Source organism: Pelmatolapia mariae, linkage group LG17, assembly GCF_036321145.2.
Source record: "Pelmatolapia mariae isolate MD_Pm_ZW linkage group LG17, Pm_UMD_F_2, whole genome shotgun sequence".
In the NCBI taxonomy this organism is placed as follows: domain Eukaryota; kingdom Metazoa; phylum Chordata; class Actinopteri; order Cichliformes; family Cichlidae; genus Pelmatolapia; species Pelmatolapia mariae.
In genome coordinates this window covers 2,652,501-2,674,856 of record NC_086242.1, presented here as the reverse complement: position 1 = coordinate 2,674,856, position 22,356 = coordinate 2,652,501, and the positions used below count along the sequence as shown (strand labels likewise).

Sequence of the window (22,356 nt, the reverse complement as noted above, 5' to 3'; positions counted from 1 at the left end):
GTCAGGAGCAGCGCAGGCCTCCAGGTGCCACTAGCGGGGATTTTAGGCCATTCTTAGTACACTTTCATACACAGGCTATTTTTACAGAACAGGACCCAGGTGCTCTGTAAATACAGTCTTCTATTGTGAGGCAGACTAATGAAACATGACAAACACGTGAAAACCCACCAGAAGCATGACTGTGACCCAATTTGTTGCTCACACCCATGGTGAAAAAAAACAAGGCCACAAAGGGGGAAGAACGGCAGACACAGTAAGAATATATTCATGCTTTGCTTTTAATCACTTCATAGAAAAAGTATTTCAGATTTATTTTTGAACACAATATACAATATAATACCATACATTGTGTGAAACATTTAATAACCCACCTGCAACAACTGGTAGACTTGAACATATTATTGACAATAAAAGAAACAAAAACAAACCCATCTCTCATGCAGATAGTGCTAAATCTGGCTAACCATTTGGACACAACTAGGACCAAAAAAAAAGCTTGAACATAGTTAATGTTAATACTGACAATTTGAATTTCAAAACTGCTAACAAGTTTGGTCAGAAACACATTAGCACAATCAGTTACATAAGATCATGTTTTGTTGGTAATTCAGAATGTTTCACGTTAGTGCTGGGCGTATTGTAGCATGCTAACAATACCTTCCCCATGATATCTACTTTTACATGAAGTGCATTAAGTGTAAAAGGAGACAATCGCTTTGTGTTTGTCAGTCGAACCTGTATCTGGCCTCGTATATCAGCAATCTTCATTCAAATGCCAGATGGAGAAGCTTAGGTTGTAACGAGCCACTGAGGGGAGCTAAGCTAATATGCTAAGCTATTAGCATACTTTAAAACCGAGCACCGACTAAGCTAAGATGTTCCTAGCTCCTACATCCAAGCCTACGCAGTTTAACATGTCCTCTATGTTGCCTCTGGGTTACCAAATTGCTGATGTCAGATGAAAACCTTGTAGTGAAATGCGGTTGGTCAAAAATGTGTTTAATGTGGAGTATTTTCTTGGATTCGGACTATTTCAGCAGAATTCTGATATTTGGAAAACAGATTTAGATGGAATTCAAGACAGAAAAACAAAGTGACAACATTTTTGGTTTAATATTCATGCATAATATTAATAATTTCCATGTTCTTGTCTGTGACATGATATTAAAAGGTATCTAAACTTTTATGTGAAAATTAAAAAAAGAAGCTGTTTTGTAGATACAAGGTTTTCATGTAACAACAACAATATGTCTCTTTAGCTGCTGCTCTGTTGGGCACTCAAAACATTGTGCGAATATATACTTAGATATATTTATATATATATATATAAAAACAATATATGATACATATATAAAAAGGCTCTAATTAAGAGTCTTCTACACATTAGACACCACCACTTCCAGGTAATGCAAGTGCATATAAATTAAAATAGATTTTACACTGAACCAGTATTTCTTATTTACAGGCATAAAGTATAGAATAAATACACTGTTATAAACAGCAAAAGGACCAACTTGAGCTTCTAGCGACAAACAGTAGAGACAAAGGTTTGGAGTGATGGGGGTAAGGCCTTATGAGGCTAAGGCCTCATCCAGACACATACATACATCAACGCTTGTGCATACATATGAAACTTACTCACATACTCCATACACACAACTGCCATCTAAGCATGCTTATGTGAAATCAGCTGAAGTACCTTTGAGTATCAGTAAACTAATTAAAAAAAAAGAGAAAAAGACGTGATTACAGAAGCCACCAGAGCCAAAGTCTAATGGCCTGCAAACCATTTCAAACCATCAGACATTTTTGGGGGTTGTTTCAAACTAGAGCGCCTAATTATTCCTATTATTATTTTTATTTCTTTTTTTTCCTGTGGAAACAGGCATAGCCTTACATGCTGAATCCAGCAGTTCCAGCTGTGCCAAATCCTCATAACCTGACTGTCCTGGAAACCTGATACAGCAGAGAGGGAGGGAAAATATTCAATTGACGTCAATGAGCAGGAGCAGAACTTCAGGGATTTTTTAGCGTGAGGAAGAAATAGCTGGCCTGATTGTTTTGAGGTCGTGTCCGCGGAGCCTAGAGGGGTTTGTAAACCATGTGAATACTGACGCTGATGAGGGTCAAAGAGTGCCTTTCAGACAGGCAGCTGCAAGAGCACCTTTAATCATCTGGTCTGGGCCTGATTGCAAAGAGGCGGGGGGGGTGTGTTACATCAGACGGGTCTGTGGTCAGAACCCATTTCAACTAACAGGATTATTACGACTGTAGCATACCTGTGGGCTAAAAATAGACTCATCGCTGTTGCGCATTTTATCCTGAGCAGATTTCTTTTCATCACAGATCTTAGCAGCTTGACGTAAGGGCCTGTTTGCTCGTGTTTCTGCTTATTTTATCTGGCAATGAGGGTTTGAACGTGGGTAACTCTTGTTTCACACCAACATAACTGCAAAAATGAACAGACAAAAGTGTCTAGCTCAAATGCCCCAAATAGTTTACACTGAAAAATCAGCAGGAATCATGTAGGAATTTAGCATTTTGCATTAAAAGTCGAGTGTTGGTTTGAAACAGCAGGAAGCGCAATGGTCTGCAGGCCATTAAAAACTAAAAGAAAAGCTGTTTAACAAGAACGAGAGGTGTTGTATTTGTGTGCAACTGTGACATTCATTGACTGACATGTGATACAGAAAGCAAGAAGCTAAACCTGCGGCGTGAACCATGGATTTGAATTCCACGTGTAAAGAAGGAACTTGTGCTGTGATTGAAATGTTTTCTTGTTTAGATGAATTTGTCCAAAAGTTGTTTGTCGACATTTGTTTGGATATCTCTATTGCCCAATACATGGAAGACTTTTCTCAATATACAAAAAAAATTTGCTCTATTCAGTTAAGAAAAACAAAACAAACAAACAAAAAAACATTTCACAGACATACTAGAGTGTTCAATAAATAAAAAACTATTATAAAGACAATAGTAAAAAAGGCACACAAGTCCTTTGACAAATGGTACAGGAAAAAAGTAAACACTTCCTCTTGCTATACAAATGTGTCTCCATCAGTAGATCTCACTCTATGCTACTTCTAGATCATATCGTGTATCGGTAAAAAAGTCTCAAGGTACAAAACTTCTCTCAGTAGTGTCAATGTCCATTTAATGCCAGTCCAGAAAAGAAAAGTAAATATTTTCCAAACTGGCTGAAATCCTTCAAGTTCCACCATCAGTCTTGCTTGTCCATCAAGACTCAATTGTTCGCGTGAATTATTTCCTGAGAACTCTGAAGCCGCTTCGCTGAAACTGTCCGTCCGTGCCTGGCTTCAAACACCCAAGTGCAACATGCCACTGCGCGGGGCAAAACTAAGCCCTTGCCTCTGTGGGCTTTTTAAAAAGGACAGCTCCAAGAGGATTTTCCCCTCTTTTTCCAAAAAACACCCACCTTTCAAATCACCGAGTGAACCTGATGCTGGAAGCCCTATGTGTCTGTGGGCGAAGCCTCGTGCGTCACGATCTCTATAGCCGTCGTGGGCTCGATCATGCCTTCCTCGTCATTCTCCTGACCGTCCAAATAGTCCAGCGGAGGAGAACGTGAATCTCCTAGACTGTCCTCCTCCTCCTCATCCAGCTCTTCCTCCTCTTCGTCTTCCTCCGCGTCGCCGTCTTTTTCCATTCCGTCCAAGTCCTCCTCCTCTAAGGTCAGCTCAAATTGAAATTTCTCCCCGCCCCCCGGCCCTCCGGTGCCTCCGCTGTGCCCGTGTGTGCTCTGGTCGTAGAAGGGCGGAGAGGGACTTTGGGGAATCATGCTCTGGTACCAGTTCCTGTTGTCCTCCAGCGTGTCCAGAATGTCCTGAGCATCGGGGTGGACCAGGTCGGCCCAGGTCTCCCACAGAGGGTGTACGATGTAGTCTATGAAGCCCACCTGAAAGAAACAAACGAGTGTTAGGAGTCAGTGTCTTTTAAAGCTTTCCTGGGAATTCTGAGCTTTGCTCTCCATCATAGCTCATACAGTTTCTGCATACCTGGCTCTTTTCCACTGAGGCTGTGTGTTTATCGCACATCGGACTGATCTCCATCCCCCGCTCCCTCTCTCTGTCTCCTTGGTGAAAGAACTCCTCCATTATCCGATCAGTCCACTGACGATACAACTCCAGGGACTTAGTGGGGTTACTCAAGTCGGCACAGTGCACCATGTTACGCAGCACCTGGAAGTCATACAGAATTGAAGATTGGTCCATTGTTTTCACTGTGTCACTACACAGACTACAAAAAAGAGATGGATGACGTGACTGAGCCCCTCGTGCACAAACTTGTGCCATTATTACTGCTCAGGTAGAAGTCACACATACCTGTATCCTGTCGGTGTAATTGTCTAGCAGCAGCACTCCAGAGCTCGTCACCTTTTTCGTTTCTACCATAGTCTTCAGATCGGCCAGCAGACTCATGTGTTTGGACATGTCAGTGGCCAAAACCTGAATAAATGAAGAAAAAACACTTGATCAGCATCTGGCTTTGGAAAGTTTCTGGTTTTTTTAGTTTTACAATGAAATAATTGTAAAGAAACAAGAATCTGGAATTCTTACCATGTCGATAACCATCTTGCGCAGGGACTGACGCTGCTTCTTTGTGAGGTTCTGGAAGATATCACAGTTGTCTTCCTGTAGCAGCTTGAATCCCACAGCCAGATGATGGTTCTCCAGCACAGACTCATCGTTGTACATCAGAGCCAGCTCAGAGTCTGCGTGGTGGTTAAAAACCGATGGTTAAACATGCTCTGATGGCTTTGTTTCATCTCATATGAGTGGACACTTTTTGTTTAAGCGTTTCAGACTTACTGGTATTGATTAAAAACTGGTTGGATACTCCGGGATGATCAACGTCATGGATAGCCGCAGCAAAGATGGCTGCCAGGATCTCGAGATCTGTGAAGACCGCCTGTAAAAGTAATCAGAAAGGAACAGTGTTAAACATTGTCGCGAGATAACGTGAAGCTGAAAGCAAAGAGCAGATAATCTTTGACACTGACAGCTGACTGGCAGAGCGATGTGGGAGAAATCCAGTTGTTTCTGTCACATTCTGCCTTCAAAGAAAAACGGCACACTGCCAAGGTCACACGAGGATGGAGAATTAGTATTTCCTCAACAAGCTAGCTAATAGGCTGTCTGCCTTTTTTGTGAAGATCCATTGTGAGAGGATAATACGCCGCCAGCTGGCTGCTATTGACGAAAGATGGGGAGAGCCTAGGAGTGTAAATCAGGATCTTCAGATTGGGTCATATTGACCTGGCTGCATCTCACCAGCTACTCGAGCTTGAATAGAGCTTTTAGAAAGTGTCCACAGGAAAATATGAACAATTAAGGCATGTGAGAGGGGGGATTCTCTCAGAAGAGGAGAAGGGAAAAAAATAGGTGATTCATCGGAAGGACGTCGAGCTCTTTAGCCATCCAGGAAAGTGACACACGAGGTGATGTAAGAGCTCACCCTCCTAATTTAGTTTTCCCTTATTTCAGCAAATTCTGGCTCCTAATTCAAAAACGGACGAACTCAACCAAAGTGGAGAGCTACTGTAAGGCCAGCTAATGATTGGTATTACTAAACCTCGAGTTCAAGTCGGACTTAAAGACATCGCTTTCAGAAAGACTTACATCCAGGGCTGGAGTTGAGAGGAGGATGTGTGTGGACTGTGCTACGTCAGCAGCGTGCAGGCTGTTGTGGTAGGCCACATCTGAATGGTAGTGATCTTCTAATGTCATCATGTAGGCCACAAATGTATCTGCCGGGATCTTAAATGTTTTTAGAAGGTCTCGCTCCTAGGAGAAGAATACAGGGATAAACATGAGGAAGGAAACCTGGGTAACATTTAAGTAGTAGGAAGTAGTAGAGGAGTCCTTACCTGGAAGATGGCGTACATGATGCAGGTGAGAGGTCGGTTGTTGGAGAACTCTGAAACCGAGAAGATGTTCAGGCCCCACTTGTTGAGGTCCTCCAGCTCCTTGGACAGCAGCTCCTCCTTATCAGTCTTGACCCCGAAACGTGCGATGCTGCTGCTCGAGAGCGAGGGCCCGTGGGAGACCTTCTTGACCCCGCTAATCTGTGTCATCAGCTGCTGCTTCTGCTGCTTCTTCTTCTCCCGTGTCTTGGATGTTGGCGATGGGATCTCCACCTCATTTTGTTTGTCTACGTGAGTGGGAATTAAAAAAAAGATGGATTTTGGTTTTGTAAAGAAGTAAGAGGCTTATTCAGCAGTTCAGTGAAGATGTCTTGTATGATGGTTGGGATGTGAGAACCCAGGTGCGCTATATAGACGCACCTGTGGCAGGTTAATTCCTCAGGGGGTTTATTGATTCGCTCACTCATTCATTCATCTGTCCCTCCAGTCGTTTGCTTATTTATGCTCGCTGTCATCCACCTGCAGTCTCTCTCTCTCAGAGCTCCCACTGTTCATTCATCCACATCCCTCAACCCCCCTTGCAGCGCCTCCACCTCCGCCCCCCCATCCAAGCCTCACAGCAGGTGGCTCACATCTCATCTCCTGTTCTGTGACTCTCGGAGGTCAGCCCGTTCACACACTCAAAGCTGAGGCTTCGCCACGGGTAAAACTGTTGGAGTTTTTTTGCAGCTCTATCAGATTCAATAGTTGATGACATCAGCGAGCCTGTGCGGCTAAATAAAACGAATCGGAAGGCAAAAAAATAAAAATAACCACTGAAATCATGCCAGTCTCTGTGCTAAAAATAAACACGATAGAAGTGATTTTTTCCTGTAATAAGCTTACACTGCCGTGTTTACTGCAGTCGCAGAGGAACTGAATAAGACCCTGCAGGGACCGGCTATTCGGCACGCGTTCGAGCCGCGCGCTCGTCTATCAAGCCTCGACTCAGCTCATTGCTGGCCTATCAGCCTTCCCCCGCGGAGGGTTATTCAATTACCAGCCGTAATTCAAATAATCACTTTGACTCTCATGCTCTCCCTCACATTTCTCTGCCTTTTTCTCCCCGCGCCTCGATCTCTCTTCAGTTGTCGCCTGGTAATTGAGAACGGGCAATTAAGCACTCTCAGACATGTGCTGCGTGGGAAACAAAAGGAGGAGCAATGTATTGCTCTCTAATTTATTACGAGTCATCATTATCACCACTGCTGTGCAGTGTTTGCGTGTTGCCTGTATATAACATATATGTGTGTGTCTGTTAGCTGAAATATGGATAAACTGACAAACTGTCTCTGGAGGTTTGTTGTGCTGTCAGCTCACTCTTTTCAACTTAGCTGGTAAGAAACATGCAAACAAATCAGCAGATGAAATAAATATCCTAATCGGCTATTTTGTCTCCCGTTTTTCTTCCGTTCTCACTTTCCAATCCTCTGTCACCTCCCACGTTTACTAAGATTTCAGCCAAACTCTTTTCATCCTCCTCCACAAGCTCTTCTGCGAGAGATGCGCATTCGGCGGGGAAGATGGAAGAGGAGCCTGGGAGACGACTATTTTCCCAAAGTTGGGTGTGCTGGCCGATCAAAGGGAGTTATGACAGATTTATGATGCAAGGATAGCTGGGAAAAGGTTCCAAAAAATAAATTAAAGGCATACGTGAGCTGCCGTGCCAAAAGCAATTGTAATTGGAAATCCTTGATTAAAATCGTCCCCGCTAAAAGTCTGAGATGTTTATTTATCTGGGGGATGAATCGTGCTCCACGAGCACCGTTTTACCAAGCATGAGGTCGTCTGTCACAAAATGATGGGATTTGTGATGGATCTACCAGGCATATGGCATCAAAATTTAATTTCCCTGATACTGAATGGATGCTCTTTTTTTTTTAGTAACAAAAATAGGATAAAGCAGAAATAAGTGCATTACTGATGCGATGTTAATCTTAGTGGATGGAAGGATTAAAACAGTCCTTTTGGTGAGCTAAGGACCGTGCCAGGTCCGCTGTGCTGACTCGGCTATTTTTTCCTTTTCTTCTCATTAATATTTTCTCTTTCCTCCTTTGGTTCTTCAGCCCCCTTCAGCAGGGTAATCCTCATTTCCTTATCGAAGTGATAGTCATTGGTGAGTGGATTCTCGGATCAGCAGAGAGAGAGGGACAACAAGGTGTCCCTGCTGACAAAGATGCATTAAGATGGGGATGAGTCACTCAATCTGCCGAGCTCATCTCACTGCCAGCAAAGGGGGTTCCTCTATACCTCCATTTTTTCCCTTCACTGCAGTGAGGTCTCTCCCTCCCTCGCTCGTTTGCTTCTTCTCAAAGCCCGTCTCGCTCTAAACGATCTGGGGGCGAGAGATCCACTGACAGCGCTATACCAGCGGAGGACGGCAATCGATCGGAAACAGAGCGTCTAAATAATCTCAGCTACCTTTATGAGCATTATCTCTGAAATATAATACCCTTTTTCTTTCTCCCTCTGTATATCTGGGATAAGATCATTTACTTCTACTTTATTTCTCTGGCTTTGTGCATCCTGCATCGAGCACTCTTCCGTAGACCTATCAGGTTTCCTGAAAATCAACTTTTAATCTGTTTTGTTTCATCGGTTGTTGGTTGATGTTTCTAGAGCTATTTGTTGCATTACGGTTTCATTTTGTGCTTTGGTGCCAAGAACATGAAGAATAATGCACAGAAGAGGAAAAACCCAGGAAGCACGTTTTAAAGCTGAATATTCATAATTAGATGTCCGCATCTATTCTCAGATGTGCAACCCACGCCGACAGCATCCAGTTCCAAATCACAGACTCCGAAGCCTTCTTTACAGTCAATACCCTTTTTTATTCTTGTAATATTTTGAGAAATTAAATATTAATACTTTTTTCAGTTCTGTTTCAACAGTCAGATGTCATAAACGTCGACACAAAGCTTAATGGCGCAGTTTTTTTTATGATACGCCCCCACAGGAAAGCCAGCCAGAGCAACTTGCACAGCTCGACATCATGCAAAAGACTGAACCTCCACAAAAAAAGAAAAGAAATTGAGCTCTGTGAGCTGTAATGTTGCATATCTGACCAAACACACAAGTCATAAACATGATTTGTGGAGGCTTCAGATGGATCATAAACAAAAACAGCTACTGGATGTTTAACTTATGAACATGGTCGTGATTTTGAGTTGGTGTACACAAGACTTCCATTTACCTAGGAAGGTGTTGGAGATGAATTCGGAAACCTGGTTCCCAGACCGACTCATCTCGGATAGGTGCGTCAACTCCCGATTCAACATTCTCTTGAACTGCAAGAGAGAAAGAGGAGGAGGGGGGAGAGAGAGAGAGAGAAATGTCGTCAGTTTCCACTGGAGAGGAAATCTGGGAAACATTAGGATATACGGTTACATGGAAAATTCACTAGTGCCCAGTTTTATTCTGCCAGGTCAAGAATGTCACTTGATATTTGTGCTTTTCCTCAGTTTTCCCTGAAATTAATTAAGATGCAGATAATTATTAGCGTTAACAGTGAGTAGGCTGCCACCTTTTAATAAGCCTCAAATTACTCGCAGCAAACACTTTACAGTTTTATTACGCTGGGTCGCATATTTGGGGCATTTAGCCATTTTCCCTGCATCAGTGTGCAAAAATTTTAATGATGCAAGAGGAAAATCTGCACGCAGCCCGAGACGTTCCTCTTGTTGCCAACATTTCACGTAATTTCATGTAATTTGCACATTGCGAACAGTTCTACGGTGGTTCGAACGTTTTAAAAAACACTTGTGATAAACAGTCACAGAGAACACAGAGACCCAGACACTGCAGCAGCAGCTGTTTGTGACAGGCTGATGCATGCGCGTGCACACACAGACACACAGCTCTGCAGAGGGCTCAACATGGAGCCTGAGCTGTCGGATCCCCCACCACCATCGACAACAACCCTCTCGTGATGATGGAAATATCTTTGGGTGCTCTCAGGGTACGCGCCGTGCCCACAAAAGCAGCCGATCGGTTCCAAACCGATCTTTAGCTTCTAATAACAGAACAGCACAGCACAGAGAGCTATAATGAGGCCAGCACGGTATCCCCACAAGCTACGTAGATAAGCACCACACACCTTAATGTAACCCCAAGACACCGACAGCAGGTAATTGGCTTCAGGCATTTTGGACCCCGTTTTCTCGTTCCTACACAAAGCCAGAACTGTAATCCAAAAAGGGAGGATGGGGGCGAATTAGAGGCAGATGATCAGGATTCCTCCAGCACCCAAAAAAAAGGGGGAAAAAAATCCTCTCTTCTCTCCTCTTGGGTTTCTCTTCTTCTCAGCAGCTAAGAGAGCAGCTCGATGGTGGCTCACTCTCTCTCTCAGCAGCAGAAAAGGGCCAGCTCTGAGTTTCCATGCTTGGGAATGGAAGGTCCGGATGGATGGACGGATGTGCGTGAAAGAAGGAGCTGTAAGCGAGGAGATCCAACGGGCTCGATGGATCGGCTGGAGCAGCAGCAGCAGCTGGAGCCGTGAGCTGGGGACTGTCTGCGCACTGATGAATAATGGAGAAGAAGCGAGGAAGGGAGGAGGGGAAAAACGGCGATGGAGAGGGGAGGAGGAGGAGGCGGGAGTGAGGCAGTGATGTTCATCTGACTAGAGGGGGGGTTCCTCTACTGGATTTGTCTCGCTTTGCTGCTCTCGCTGCTGTAGCACTCCCTCCCTCCCTTCTCTCGCCCTCGCTGTAGTCTGCCAGCCCCAGCAACACACTCCAGTCAGAACACATGATTTGACAGAAAGTGTGGGGGGGGGGGGGGGGGGGGGGGGGGGGGGGGAGAAGGGGGGAGCCCAAATTACAGGCATTGATGTATATGTAAAGTTATAAAGGGGTGTGTGAGTGATTGATATTTAATATCCATTTAATATGAACTCTTTCTCTCTCTTTTTTCTCTCAACTACAAAACCACTGCAAGTAATGTCCGACCTCCTTAATTCCCAGGCCCTGTAATTCTCTCCTAAAACATTTTTTTTTGTTTTAATGGAATCAGGTGTTGTGAAGGAATGTCATGAAGCTGTAAAACTACACCTCCCATCTACGAGTGAAACAATGGGAAGAGCGAGAGGGATGCTGCAGCACGTTTTGAAGAATATGAACGTACAGCGATGGTATTTCTAATCGCCATTATCTCTATTATCCTCTCCCGCCCCCTCTTTTGTGTCTTCCGTTGTCTCCTGACATGCAGCCACGGCAGCCATTGTGGAGAACTCATAAGCCTGTTCATTATCCGCACCCCATAATAATATTAGATACTGACAGGGTGTTTGTGGACGGCTATTTTTAACAGCCAAGACACAGGAGGCGAGCAGCTCGAGACGGTTAGAGAAGGAGAAGAAGGAAGATAATTGTGTCCTTCCTTCCCCAATTTAGGTGACACGAAGCCCACGGTTTCTCTCGCCTGTAACTGCGTGTGCGCCAATTACCAGAACACCCCAACGCCATGGCAACAGCACTAGGTGGCCAGTGTAAGGCTGTTTTTTTTTTTTTCTAAATGAGGAGAGGGAAGGCGAAGGAGAGAGGCTTCCCCTATTGCTTCCCAGGCAGACATGTGCTGTAGCTGCTGAGCTGTCACGAGGACTCACCACACACATCGCCCCTGCTCGCATCCACTGATGCACAGGCTGAAAATCGCCTCCTCCTCCTCCCCTCCACCACCATTCCCTCGCTCTGCTTCATCTATCCCTCTCTCTACACCGCCTACATGTCAATTTCTCTCTCGGCTTCCACTAGCCAACACAGTCATCAATCTCTGTCTGTCTGCTTCGCTGGCAGAATCGATGGGCTGTCCTCAGAGCAGGTGTTGATACTGGCTGCGGTGTACAAGGCCAGGCCCACCTGACTGGAGCGCAACACCAGCAGCACCAGACGTGTCAATCACGACTGGGCTCTTATGTGTGAAAACCTTGAGGACAGCTGCGACGCCTCACTCACACTTCAGAACAAATCCACAGGAAACTGTAAACAGAGGTTCCCAGAGAATCTCTCAGCCCTAATGTGTGTGTGCGTTCGGGAAGATGAGGGGGAGATGAAAGCTTTCCCGAGAGAATTCCTTCCGGATTATCCTGCCAATGAGGGAAAGAACCAGAAGCGAGGAGGTGGGATGCAAGGAGAAGAAAAAAAAAAAACACAGAAAAGGAGGAGGCAGCTCTTTATATAATAGCTCACTGCATAATATATAAAGAAACCAGAAATAACAGGATGCAATGTGTCGAAGTGCCGTGCTTCCCCCAGAAGCTGCAAAAAATGTGCGCACACGCTCCGCAGCAGCCTGCGAGTGCCGTCATCTGCATTTAAACCCAGTCAGTGCTGACATGTTTTATAAGTGTGTGTGTTTCAATGTGTCACTGCCAGTGTGTGTTTGGAGTTTGCTCTTTCATGAGGGAAGCCTCCTAATCTCCCACTGACATCATGACACTGGAGGGAGATTAACCTCTCCAAAGATGTGTGGATACATCTCTCCGTCACTGGAATCTTTATTATATCGTTTCACCAGTTAGCTTCTTTCATTTATTATAATCTAAATCAGTTTTTTCTACAAATTTTCCATTATTTCTGCTTTTATCTTGTCTTCCTCCCTCTTTAAGCTCCATATCCCTGTCTTCTAACCTCTTACTCCTCCCTCCCCTTCTCTCTCTGCTTTCGGTGGGTGGGTTGATTCAGCAGAGAGGTGCTCTGACAGAGGGAAAGAAGGTGAATGGAGCCCGTGGCACATCAATGAGAGGTGGAGGGAGGGGCGTTTGTGCAGAGCCCCCTCCATTTAGACGTGATCCCATCGGACAGCTCGCCGTGCAGGGCGGCGAGGCGGACAGGTGGACCGGAAGGCAGACACGGAGTCTCCCTCTGACACGAGACTGATCTTACGCACCAACATCAGCGTGCTTCCATTATCTGAGCTGGCGCTGCACAGCCTCAGTGTATCATGTCCGTTACTCTCTGATTGTTTCTCCTCATGGTTCTGAACTGGAATCTTCTTGCACCACAGCTTAGAGGATGACTGAACTGGAACTCCCTGGTGTTGCTGAAATCAGCTGAAATTTTCTAGTGTGTCTCGTTACCCATTTGCGCCTGAAGTGCTTCAGACTGAAGTTGTGTCTCTGAGCCACTAGTGGGTGCACTACACCCATTCTGGTCAGTCTTGGCTTAGTACTGGGCTCCCAGTCTGTACTGGTATTTACAACTTCTGGCTAAATCTGTAAATATCTTTGCACCTCTGACATGCAAGCAAAATTTAGCAATTTGGATGTGAAGGTGCGAAACGCTCACACTTTAAAATTAATCAGTTTCTTGATTTAAGTCACTCAGGATTTGCAAGGAGCTGCAAGTTTTATTTATTATCGTGATTTTTATGCTTCTCAACACAGTCTCATATTCACAGCACGCATGCAGCGTTGCTGATTATAACTCGTGCAACCATCTTCTTTACCAGCAAACGTGCAGCGTTTGTGGTTAATCACCCCCTCAGTTTAGCAAACGTGTGACGCCAGATTGTAAAATCGGCACAGCGGCACGGAGGGGTAATGACATAACTCGGAGTAGATCAGGAAACTTACCTACGTATGAACTGTGCGTATGTTGGTTAGAGATACAGACAATTCTGAGAGACGGCTTGACTACCTCTCACTTCCTCTGACTCACTCGCTTATGCTTGTGTGTGTGTGTCAATGTGTGCGTGTGTGTGTGTGAGAGATGGAGTGTATTCATGCATCTGTGGTCCCGTACAGTAAAATATACAGGGGGGAAAAATGAAGGCTTCGAGAGCAAAAAAGGATGGGAAGGAGAATCGTTTTTAAGCCGACTGATTGATTCCAATCGCTCCTGGTGATCACAGCCTCAGATGTAGTTTGCTTCACTATTTTTAGGCTCGAGGCAAACAGTTAACAGGCTGCAATGCTCAGCTCGAGTCGGGGCTGCTTCGAAAGCAGAAAGCAACCCTCTGTTAAAGACCACGCTGCAAAAAACAGGAAATGCTCAAATCTTCTGTTCTAAATTCTCCTCCTAACTTCTGGCAAAATAAAGAATTGCAGAAATGCGTTCTCGACACTGTGCACCCAAGCTACGAGCACTTCACCGCTGCTTCTCTCTTCTCTCGTCAGACAACCTGAGTGTTTTGGCCTATGTCAAAAAAAAGGAAGGAAAAGTCTTTGGTACCCAGCTAAGATACACTCCTTTCCATCCGCTGGACCTCCTGTGATTTAAATCTGTGGCTCCTTCCCTCATTTTAGGCAGTTGGAGACATTAAAAGCAGACAAAGCTGAACTTTTTATAAGCAGTAACTATGCAGTTACAGTGAATACCGGTTATTGTCACTTATAGGTCACTTACAAACTAAAGAAATCGCTTTGGCATTTGGCCAGGAAGAACAAAACAGCATCTGCGCTTAATTATCTGGAATCACCATAAATCTCTCATAAGTTTGATTCTCTGAGAGTAAAGGTTATCTAGTTCCACAGACAGAAACAATTTGGGAATACACAGCAAAGGAAGCGTAAAAGACCCCAGAGGCAAATGCAGAATGCAGGTTTGACCACCATAAGTTGAAAATGAATATTCAAAGGACAAACTTTTCAGTAAATTGAAGCAGCAATAAATACTCCCAACATGCTTCCAAAGTGAAATCATGTGCAGACTTGAAAAAAAGTGCCGCTAAAATTCGCTCCAAACTCCACCAGGATCAAAGGGCATATAAGTACACAATGTGTATGTAAAAGCATATTAAAATATATATATATGTATACATCCAATAGCATTCAGTGAAATTCAAGAAAAAGCTTGAGCAAGCCACAAAACATCTGTTCTTTTAAGTCCAAGCAAGGCAGGAAATCTCACTGAATGGCGAATGATTACTAACTGTGTCTACCAGCATAAAATTATAAAAATAACAAAACTCACCTTCCTCCAACCATTCAGCTTCCCTAATTTCCTCTCTTTCTTGTCAAAGCAACAGGCGCCCATGTTGCTGTGTGTAAAGTGCAGGGTAGAGTGGGGCTGCCGTCCGTTAAAGTGTCTCAGTCTCAGTCTGACTACAGCATGAGTAAAAGGACCAAGCCTCTGCTCTCTGACGCTGGGAAACGCCACAGCTCTAGTGACTCACTCGGGACTGCGAGGTCTGACTAGGCTCTACCTCACACCCTGTGTCTGTGGAGCAATGACTGTGTGTTAGACCTCTGCTACATACACACTCCCTCTTGGGGTAGTCCCGCCTCTAGCCTTTTTTTCCCCCTGCTCCTCTCGCTTGCCGCTCAGCGCTCTTGCAGCTGGCAGTCACATCTCCGAAGCTTTGCTGTCACTGTTAAATCTACTCGGGTGACCGGCTCTTTAAAAAGCCCTTTACACGTGCTCGTCTCCATCAGATTTCTTCATGGTTTCATTATTCATTCTAAGATGCAATAATTTGCTACTTGGTGTTTGTGGATTTTGTATTTGGGGGGGGGGGGGGGGGGGGGGGTGATGATGTCATCATCTCAGGCTCAGGGATAGGGATTCATTTTTCCTTGAGCTTTCTTTGATAACCAAGAAAATATGCATTAATCACTTAATGAATTAATGCACATACCGTATTTTTCGGACCAGAAGGCGCATTAAGCGAAACAAAACAGTCAGATAAGTCAAACTTTACTCAACTCATTCTTCTTGCTTCCTCCACTTCCATACCATCGATTCATTAATGTTGAATTCTCTGCAGCTGCTCTATTCCCATGTTGTTGCAGTATATTAATGACTAACCTCGTATTGTGGATGGATTATCTCAGTTGTTCTCCTGACTGAAGTTTGGTCCGTTTACAGCATCCTGCCATGCGATTGCATTTGTTCCTGACCATCAGGAACCCTCACGTTAACTTTTATCGAGTGGAAAAAAGTTAGCGTTCATCCTTCAGCTTCACTGTGCTAATATTATGCTAACATAGCTGTGTCGCTAGCGATCACGTAGCACATCATTATATACCAGCTAGCCCAACTTCAGTAACCCTACAAACGTCACTGCTGTTTAGTTTTCTCTTCTCATTTATGTTGGAAGTGATAGCAGAGCTGTACGTTTGAATTTTTCAGAAATCTCTCAGTCAGAACATGCTATATCATGTTTAGGTGGAAGCTAGCGAGCTAACTTCCTGCTAACTTCTAACTCTGTTAAATTTAATAAATTCTGTTCTCATGGATGACTTTGGGACCTGAAGCGGGCGGAGTTTTGACCCAGATTCCTCTGCACGCTCCTGACTAAGGTAGCCATAATGCTCCGACAATCCGGTGCGGCTTCGTAGCTTACCAAAGTCGTACTAAAACATTTTTTGACAGATTTCTGTGCACCGTGTAGCACATAAAATCAGTTCGAGGTCAGTAAGCACAACCAGAATTCATGCATAAGGCGCACTGTTGATTTTTGTGAAAATTAAAGGATTTTAAGTGCGCCTTATAATGCAGAAAATACGGTATATGAACTAGACAAAAGCAGCAGCTTTTCACCTTTTCAAAGCAGGAACCAGTTGTTTCTTTTTTGCTAGCAAATTCATCATGTTTCGCAAATGAGTGCAGTCAATTATAAACTTTCATTTCAATTATAATTTTGGCTCATACAGAATTGGGATAAAATCTTTATCTTCTGTTCACTTTCCAAAGTTCAAGGAAATCCACATGATAAAAAACTGTTGTTTCATCTTTTTTCAAGTTTACTAAATCCTGATATTTTTTTTTTAAGTTTTCTTTTAAATCTGTGAGTAACTCTCTTAAATAATCTTGAGCCCCATATTGACAAAAAGAACTGATTATAATCAAGCAGACATTAGATGCTTAAGCTGTATTTTCACACAACAGAGAGTCTGCAGTGCTGGAAGGAGCATATTCCAACTCACAACAGACTTTGACCCGTCTATGTCAACCATACATAACAGAGGGGACAGTCACGTAATGTAAGTCCTCAGCAGCAGCCCCTGCCTGCACTTCACCTTGGAGGTACGACCGCATCTTCTTGCGTTTCACCTCCCCTGTGCTCATGTTTCATACTCTGCCACAGCTTGAATAACAGTTTTTCCACCATCCTAAATACAATAGGAAGTTGCGGGGGTCATATGAGCCGATTGGTATGTTCTTGCTAACAAAGCCGCGTTGGGTGTAACGGCCAAGTTGACAAAGGGTCTGCAGTTGTGCAATGTTTTAGTTTACTGTAAAAACAAGACTGCCGAGATATGAGGGGATTAGCCTACTGTCGGTACGGACACCCAGCTGCACGCACGCTCACGTAGACACAGGCATGTATACATGCGGCACATGTTCGATGGGCGACTCCTTATCAGCATCTTGTGCACATATGGTTACGTGTCAGGGCACATTCACCCACTTGCCAAAGTCACATCTGTGAGAGAGGGTCATAATGCACAAAAAGCACATTGTGCCACTTGATACGCTGCGCTGTGGACCGCAGCGAAGACTCCATGTTTAAAGAAGAAATACAGTTCAGTATGAACTGATTAAAAATAAGAAAGTACAATTTAGAGAGCTACTTTTTCTTTCGTTTGACCAACGATAATGTCAAAATGGCCACACCTGTCAGTTTACATCCATCTGCTCAAGTGGAAGTGCTGTCAGCTTTCCATTGTGTTACAGTCTGATGATCTTGGCAGACCGAGGGGTAGGTGTAATGTTTTCTGGAAAAAGCAGGGCAAAACCATTCCTTCGTTTTTCCCTTATTGGGATATTTGGGAATTTTTCAAGTTGGTGAAGTTCCTGCATTCAATCATCACCTACAGATAACGTTCGTCTCGATCCAAAAAAAAGTTTTCTACGATTGCAAAAGTCCTACAATTACAGTCTTGATTTCAGGCTAAACTGAAACGCAGCTGAGGAGTGATGCAAACCAACAGCTTCTTTAAAAAACGTTTATACAAGCAGTAATGGATGCTCTGACTTCCTCTGCACTCTGCCTGTCTTCTGTGTTTGGTCTGTCACCCCTGCTTTCATGTCTGAATGACTGTTTGAATAGTTGTTCCAGTAGTTCTGCAGTGATTCTGTCAACCTAAGTGAAACAGCTCCTGCTTACTGTCAGTGCTGGATGTGTGATGACAGCAATAGGATAAATAAACACGGCCATTAACTGTCCAAATGGGTATGGTGGGATGGCTATTGTCGTATAGAGAGAGCAGCAGGAGATCAGGAAGGAGACAGGAAGAGAGAGTAACTCTGCCCAGGGGTCTGCGAGGATCCCTTAAACACACACACACACACACACACACACACACACACACACACACACACACACACACACACGTTCTTTGTCTTCCTCTCTAGTTCATTGTGTTTGACCCACTGCTGGATCACTCGCATCCTGTTGTCCAGTTTTCATGAGAAATAATAAGCTTTCCTCTTGATTCACATGTTTACATGACAGGGTTTTTTCAGGCTAAGTTACACTCATCGCACACACAGCCTACACAGCAGCTTTCTGTGGTTTGGACTTAAACAAAAGACCAAAAAATGTAAATATCTAGCTTCCTCCAAGTGGCCAATCTCTGTGGCAGTCTACGGTATAAAACTGCCCAGGTTAGATCTCTAACAGTGATGGCCATATATCCAGTGACTCATGAACTCATCCTACCCTTAAATCCCACAGACATATTTACTCTGGTGGCTGGCGGCCAACCACATTATCTCTATCGACAACCATTTTAAAAACAGACATCTGTGGACTGACAGGATACCTCAAGCCGCAGGTGAGGTCTGATCATTTTCTCTGAATTATGAATTCTTAAAGTACAAAACTGAATATATGTAAAACCTTGTCGTAGCTGGGAAACTGCGCTTTGATATCCATGACATCATCTGAATGCAAAGGCCAAAAGGAGGCAATTATGAGACCATGTGTTTTGTATTACAGCCCTTAAGGTAATAGTAGCAGGGATTCTAATGATAGAGAAATAAATTATAGACCGAGTAATAATTTTTTGATCCCCTGCTGAATTTGTAAGTTTCCAAAGAAACGAACAGTCTCTAATTTTTATGGTAGTATCGTTTTAATGGAGAGAAGCAAAAAATATCAACCAAAAATCCAGAGAAAATACATTACATAAAAGTTTTAAATTGATTTGCATGTCAGTGAGTGAAATAAATATTTTATCCCCTACCACCCTGCTAGGATTCGGACTCCCACAGATTGGCTGCGTGCCCATGTGCACAGATTAGGATCAATCATTCATCTCAACTCATGTTTATAAAGCACACCTGTCCACAGAACCAGTTTCTTCTATTCGAACCTCGCCACCACCATGGACATGGTCAGGGGCAAAACCTTAGACATGCTCAAGACTGGAACTGAGGTACAAAACGTTTGATGAGCTTTCATTATTCAGAAATGGAAGAAATATAAAATGACCAAACTGCCCTCAGTCTGGAGCTCCTTTCAGTATCTTGCCACACGGGGTGCCTGGCACGGTCCCCCTGCTTTTCCAGCAGGGTCTTCCAGCATGACCATTGTCACCTCCAAGGTAACAAAGGAGTGGGTAAGGAAGAAGCACATTAAGGTCACGGAGTGGCCTAGCCTCAGACCTCAGTCTTTTAGAAAATCTGTGGAGGAAGCTGAAGCTTCGAGTTGCCAAACGGCAGCCACAAAACCTAAAGGATTCAGTAAAGAGGAGTGGGCCAAAACCCCTCGTGAAATCTTTGCAAACTTGGTGACCAACAAAAAGAAACGTCTTACCCCAACAAGGGTTCATCCACCACCAAATAGTAAGTCATGTTTTGCTTCGGGATCAAATACTTCTTCCACTCAATGACAAACAAATCAATTCATAACTTTTATGTAATGTGTTTTTGCTGGACTTTTGGTCGATATTCTGTCTCTTTCCATGAAAATGATACAACCATAAAACATATGTTCATTTCTTTGTAAGTGAGCAAACTTACCATGACTCACACAGTCATGGATGCAACCTGATAATTCTTAGATATCATGTCCAGAATCCAGTAACACGAGCACAGGAAGCGCAATACAACAAGTGATCATCAAGCTGAATGTGGTTCAGTACCATTGTGTCAACTTCCTGTCTCTTTACATAAGAACCAGGCATTGAACTTCACTGCACATGACACGCAATCGGTGACACAGAAGAAACAGAATAATGAGCGGACAGTGGAAAAATTAGTCAGCTAAGATGGAAAGAGAGCCACAGCCGGCCAAGAAAAAACACACACTTCTACTTGTTAGACCATCTTTTCAACAAAGAGAGTTTTATGTTTGCTCAGGAAAAAAAATCTGATGATAAATAGGACATACAAGTGAGCTGGTGGCCTTTTAATCCAATCAGCACTCATCTCAGCCCCCTCTGCCAAACCAATCTCCTCCTCATTACTGTTCTGTTTATGTTCAAACTTTTAACGCTGTTTACTTTGATGGGTCATGCTAAGTTCAGCAGTAGTATCTTTGGATTTTGTATACCGTCCTTCATGTGTTTATTATGCTGAAGGATTAATGCTTCCTGCAGATTCCCTTGCTAGTCAGATTTGAGAGCTCCCCCAAAAAGCGGAGCCCTTTTTTGTATAAACACTTGCAACACATGGACTTGGATTGATCTGCTCGAAATACAAGTGGGATGGCACAAAACTCCCCCCTCCCCCCATTATGATGAAACACAATAACAGTAAACGGTGAAAGGTGCAGCCTCTCATACCTTGGTGGAGGCCATGTCGCTGACAGAGCGGTAGGTCTGGATGGTCTCCAGCTGGTCCAAACACCACTCCAACTCCTCCATTGTCTCCATGGCCAGTTTCTGGTACGCGTCATCTGTCAACAAACAGCCGGCACACAGAGACACGCAGTCAGAACAGACAGTGCACATGGAGCCCGAACGCTGCCCAGCCACTCCCAGGGACCGTCCACCCACGGGTCTCGCTCAGGGTTCCTGCTGCTGAGGAGGGGGGACTGCTAGAGGTGGGACACGGTTGTAGCGCCCCTTCGTCATGAGGAGGTTTTTTAACTGCTGGGACTCGCAGCTGTCAGTGGAATCGAGAGAAAGCCAGGACCTGACCTCGTTCTGTCACACACTCAACTTGTCTGTGTGAGTCCCCAACCCCCCAAACGTCATCTCCCAATCTGAGGCCCTCAGCTTATTTACATAAAGTCAACCGCCCTATTACAGGAAACTAGATACCCCCACCTCACAAACAAACTTTACCCCATCTCACAGGAAACAGACACCTCGAAACCTAAACACACATGCAGAAGTGCACATGTTGTCACATTAAAAACATGCATTGACTTCAAACGCGCATGCATGCACAAGTTGCCACTGATTAAGAAATATTTAATCACCCTAATTATTTTATTTTTGATTATAGACAACAGACAGTGGCATCATTTCTGATGAATCCTCACACGGCAAAGACGCAGGATGTTTTTAATCACTCATTTAGTCATCAAAAAAATAATAACAGTTGCTGCAAAACATGTGTCACTGTTGCTTTCTAGGACGTAAGAAGAAGGCTGAAGGTCCAACCACAGCAGTCAGAAAATGCGCCCTAGATATAAAATTACAGGAACTGGCACTGGCGTTAAGTTTACCAGAAATGAAATGACATTTCTAATGCTGTTGTGCTGTTACCATTTAGGTTGTGTTTTTCTTTCTTTTCTTTTTAAATATGTTGGTCAAATAAAGCAGGAGGATTAAATATTATAATAAAAGAAATCTTGAGTAAAGAACAAAAACATCTACAAAGCACACATGAAGTTGGTCCAAAGAGGGATTATGATGACAGACAGAAAAAGTCAAGGCAAGGTTTGTGCTGTCACCACTGCTCCGACCCTGTTCCTGTGGTTTAACCATTTTTCAGACAACTGCAAACTGTATGTCAGAGTTGGAGTGAGTGTGTCTTGGAAAGCAAAGGCGAGTGTGCGATGAGTTGGTTGGTGGAGTTGAACCAACACACACACACAAACACACTCTTCTCCCACTCCCTCACTGTGTATGCTCCGGGTCGCTTAGCTGCGGAGCACAACATGGCAGCAGGGTGTGCACTGTGGCGACCTTAGCGTGGCCACGTAGAATGCGTCCCCCGCTCTGATCTCCTCGCCATCAAAGACACGAGCCTGTTTGCTCTCCCAAACATGAGAGGCACCTGGCACTTTGCCCACAGCCTTCCCTCACTCTGATGAGGGCAGTGAAAGAAAAAGAGGGAGTGTGTGTGTTTGTGTGTGTGTGTGTTTAGTTTAATGCCGCAACTGCCTGATCTTGAAACGGTTTACACTTATTTGAGATGTTGCTTTCCAGTATTTCCAACATCTTTGAGGTGGTTTGTGTTTTTGAAGAGCGTAGAAAGGTCTCTTTCCCTGGAACGGTCTTTTCTTTTGACCTTTTAAACTCTGCTCAGAAAGCAAGAACCACAGTAGAAGTTTTTGGACAGGTATTTCAACATTTCTCCAAAGTTGTAGCAGTA

General features: G+C 44.1%; 1 protein-coding gene across 6 annotated transcripts in view; it reads right to left on the bottom strand.

Annotated features, from left to right (window-relative positions):
• Nucleotides 1-260: 260 nt before the first annotated feature.
• Nucleotides 261-22,356, bottom strand: part of pde4ba (phosphodiesterase 4B, cAMP-specific a) — a 203,619-nt gene continuing 181,523 nt past the window's right edge. For 4 of the 6 annotated variants that reach the window (XM_063460668.1, XM_063460669.1, XM_063460670.1 and 1 more), the window contains 9 exons: nt 20,595-20,707; nt 9,117-9,210; nt 5,888-6,171; nt 5,640-5,804; nt 4,830-4,929; nt 4,578-4,732; nt 4,344-4,466; nt 4,017-4,199; nt 261-3,916 (listed from right to left, as the gene is read on the bottom strand). In XM_063460668.1, coding sequence (XP_063316738.1) covers nt 3,473-3,916; nt 4,017-4,199; nt 4,344-4,466; nt 4,578-4,732; nt 4,830-4,929; nt 5,640-5,804; nt 5,888-6,171; nt 9,117-9,210; nt 20,595-20,707 — 1,661 coding nt within the window. In that variant the 3' untranslated portion in view covers nt 261-3,472. Of the gene's footprint in view, nt 3,917-4,016; nt 4,200-4,343; nt 4,467-4,577; nt 4,733-4,829; nt 4,930-5,639; nt 5,805-5,887; nt 6,172-9,116; nt 9,211-10,019; nt 10,462-14,832; nt 15,063-20,594; nt 20,708-22,356 lie in introns of those variants that run through there. The other 2 variants (XM_063460672.1, XM_063460673.1) reach the window with 2 other exon arrangements.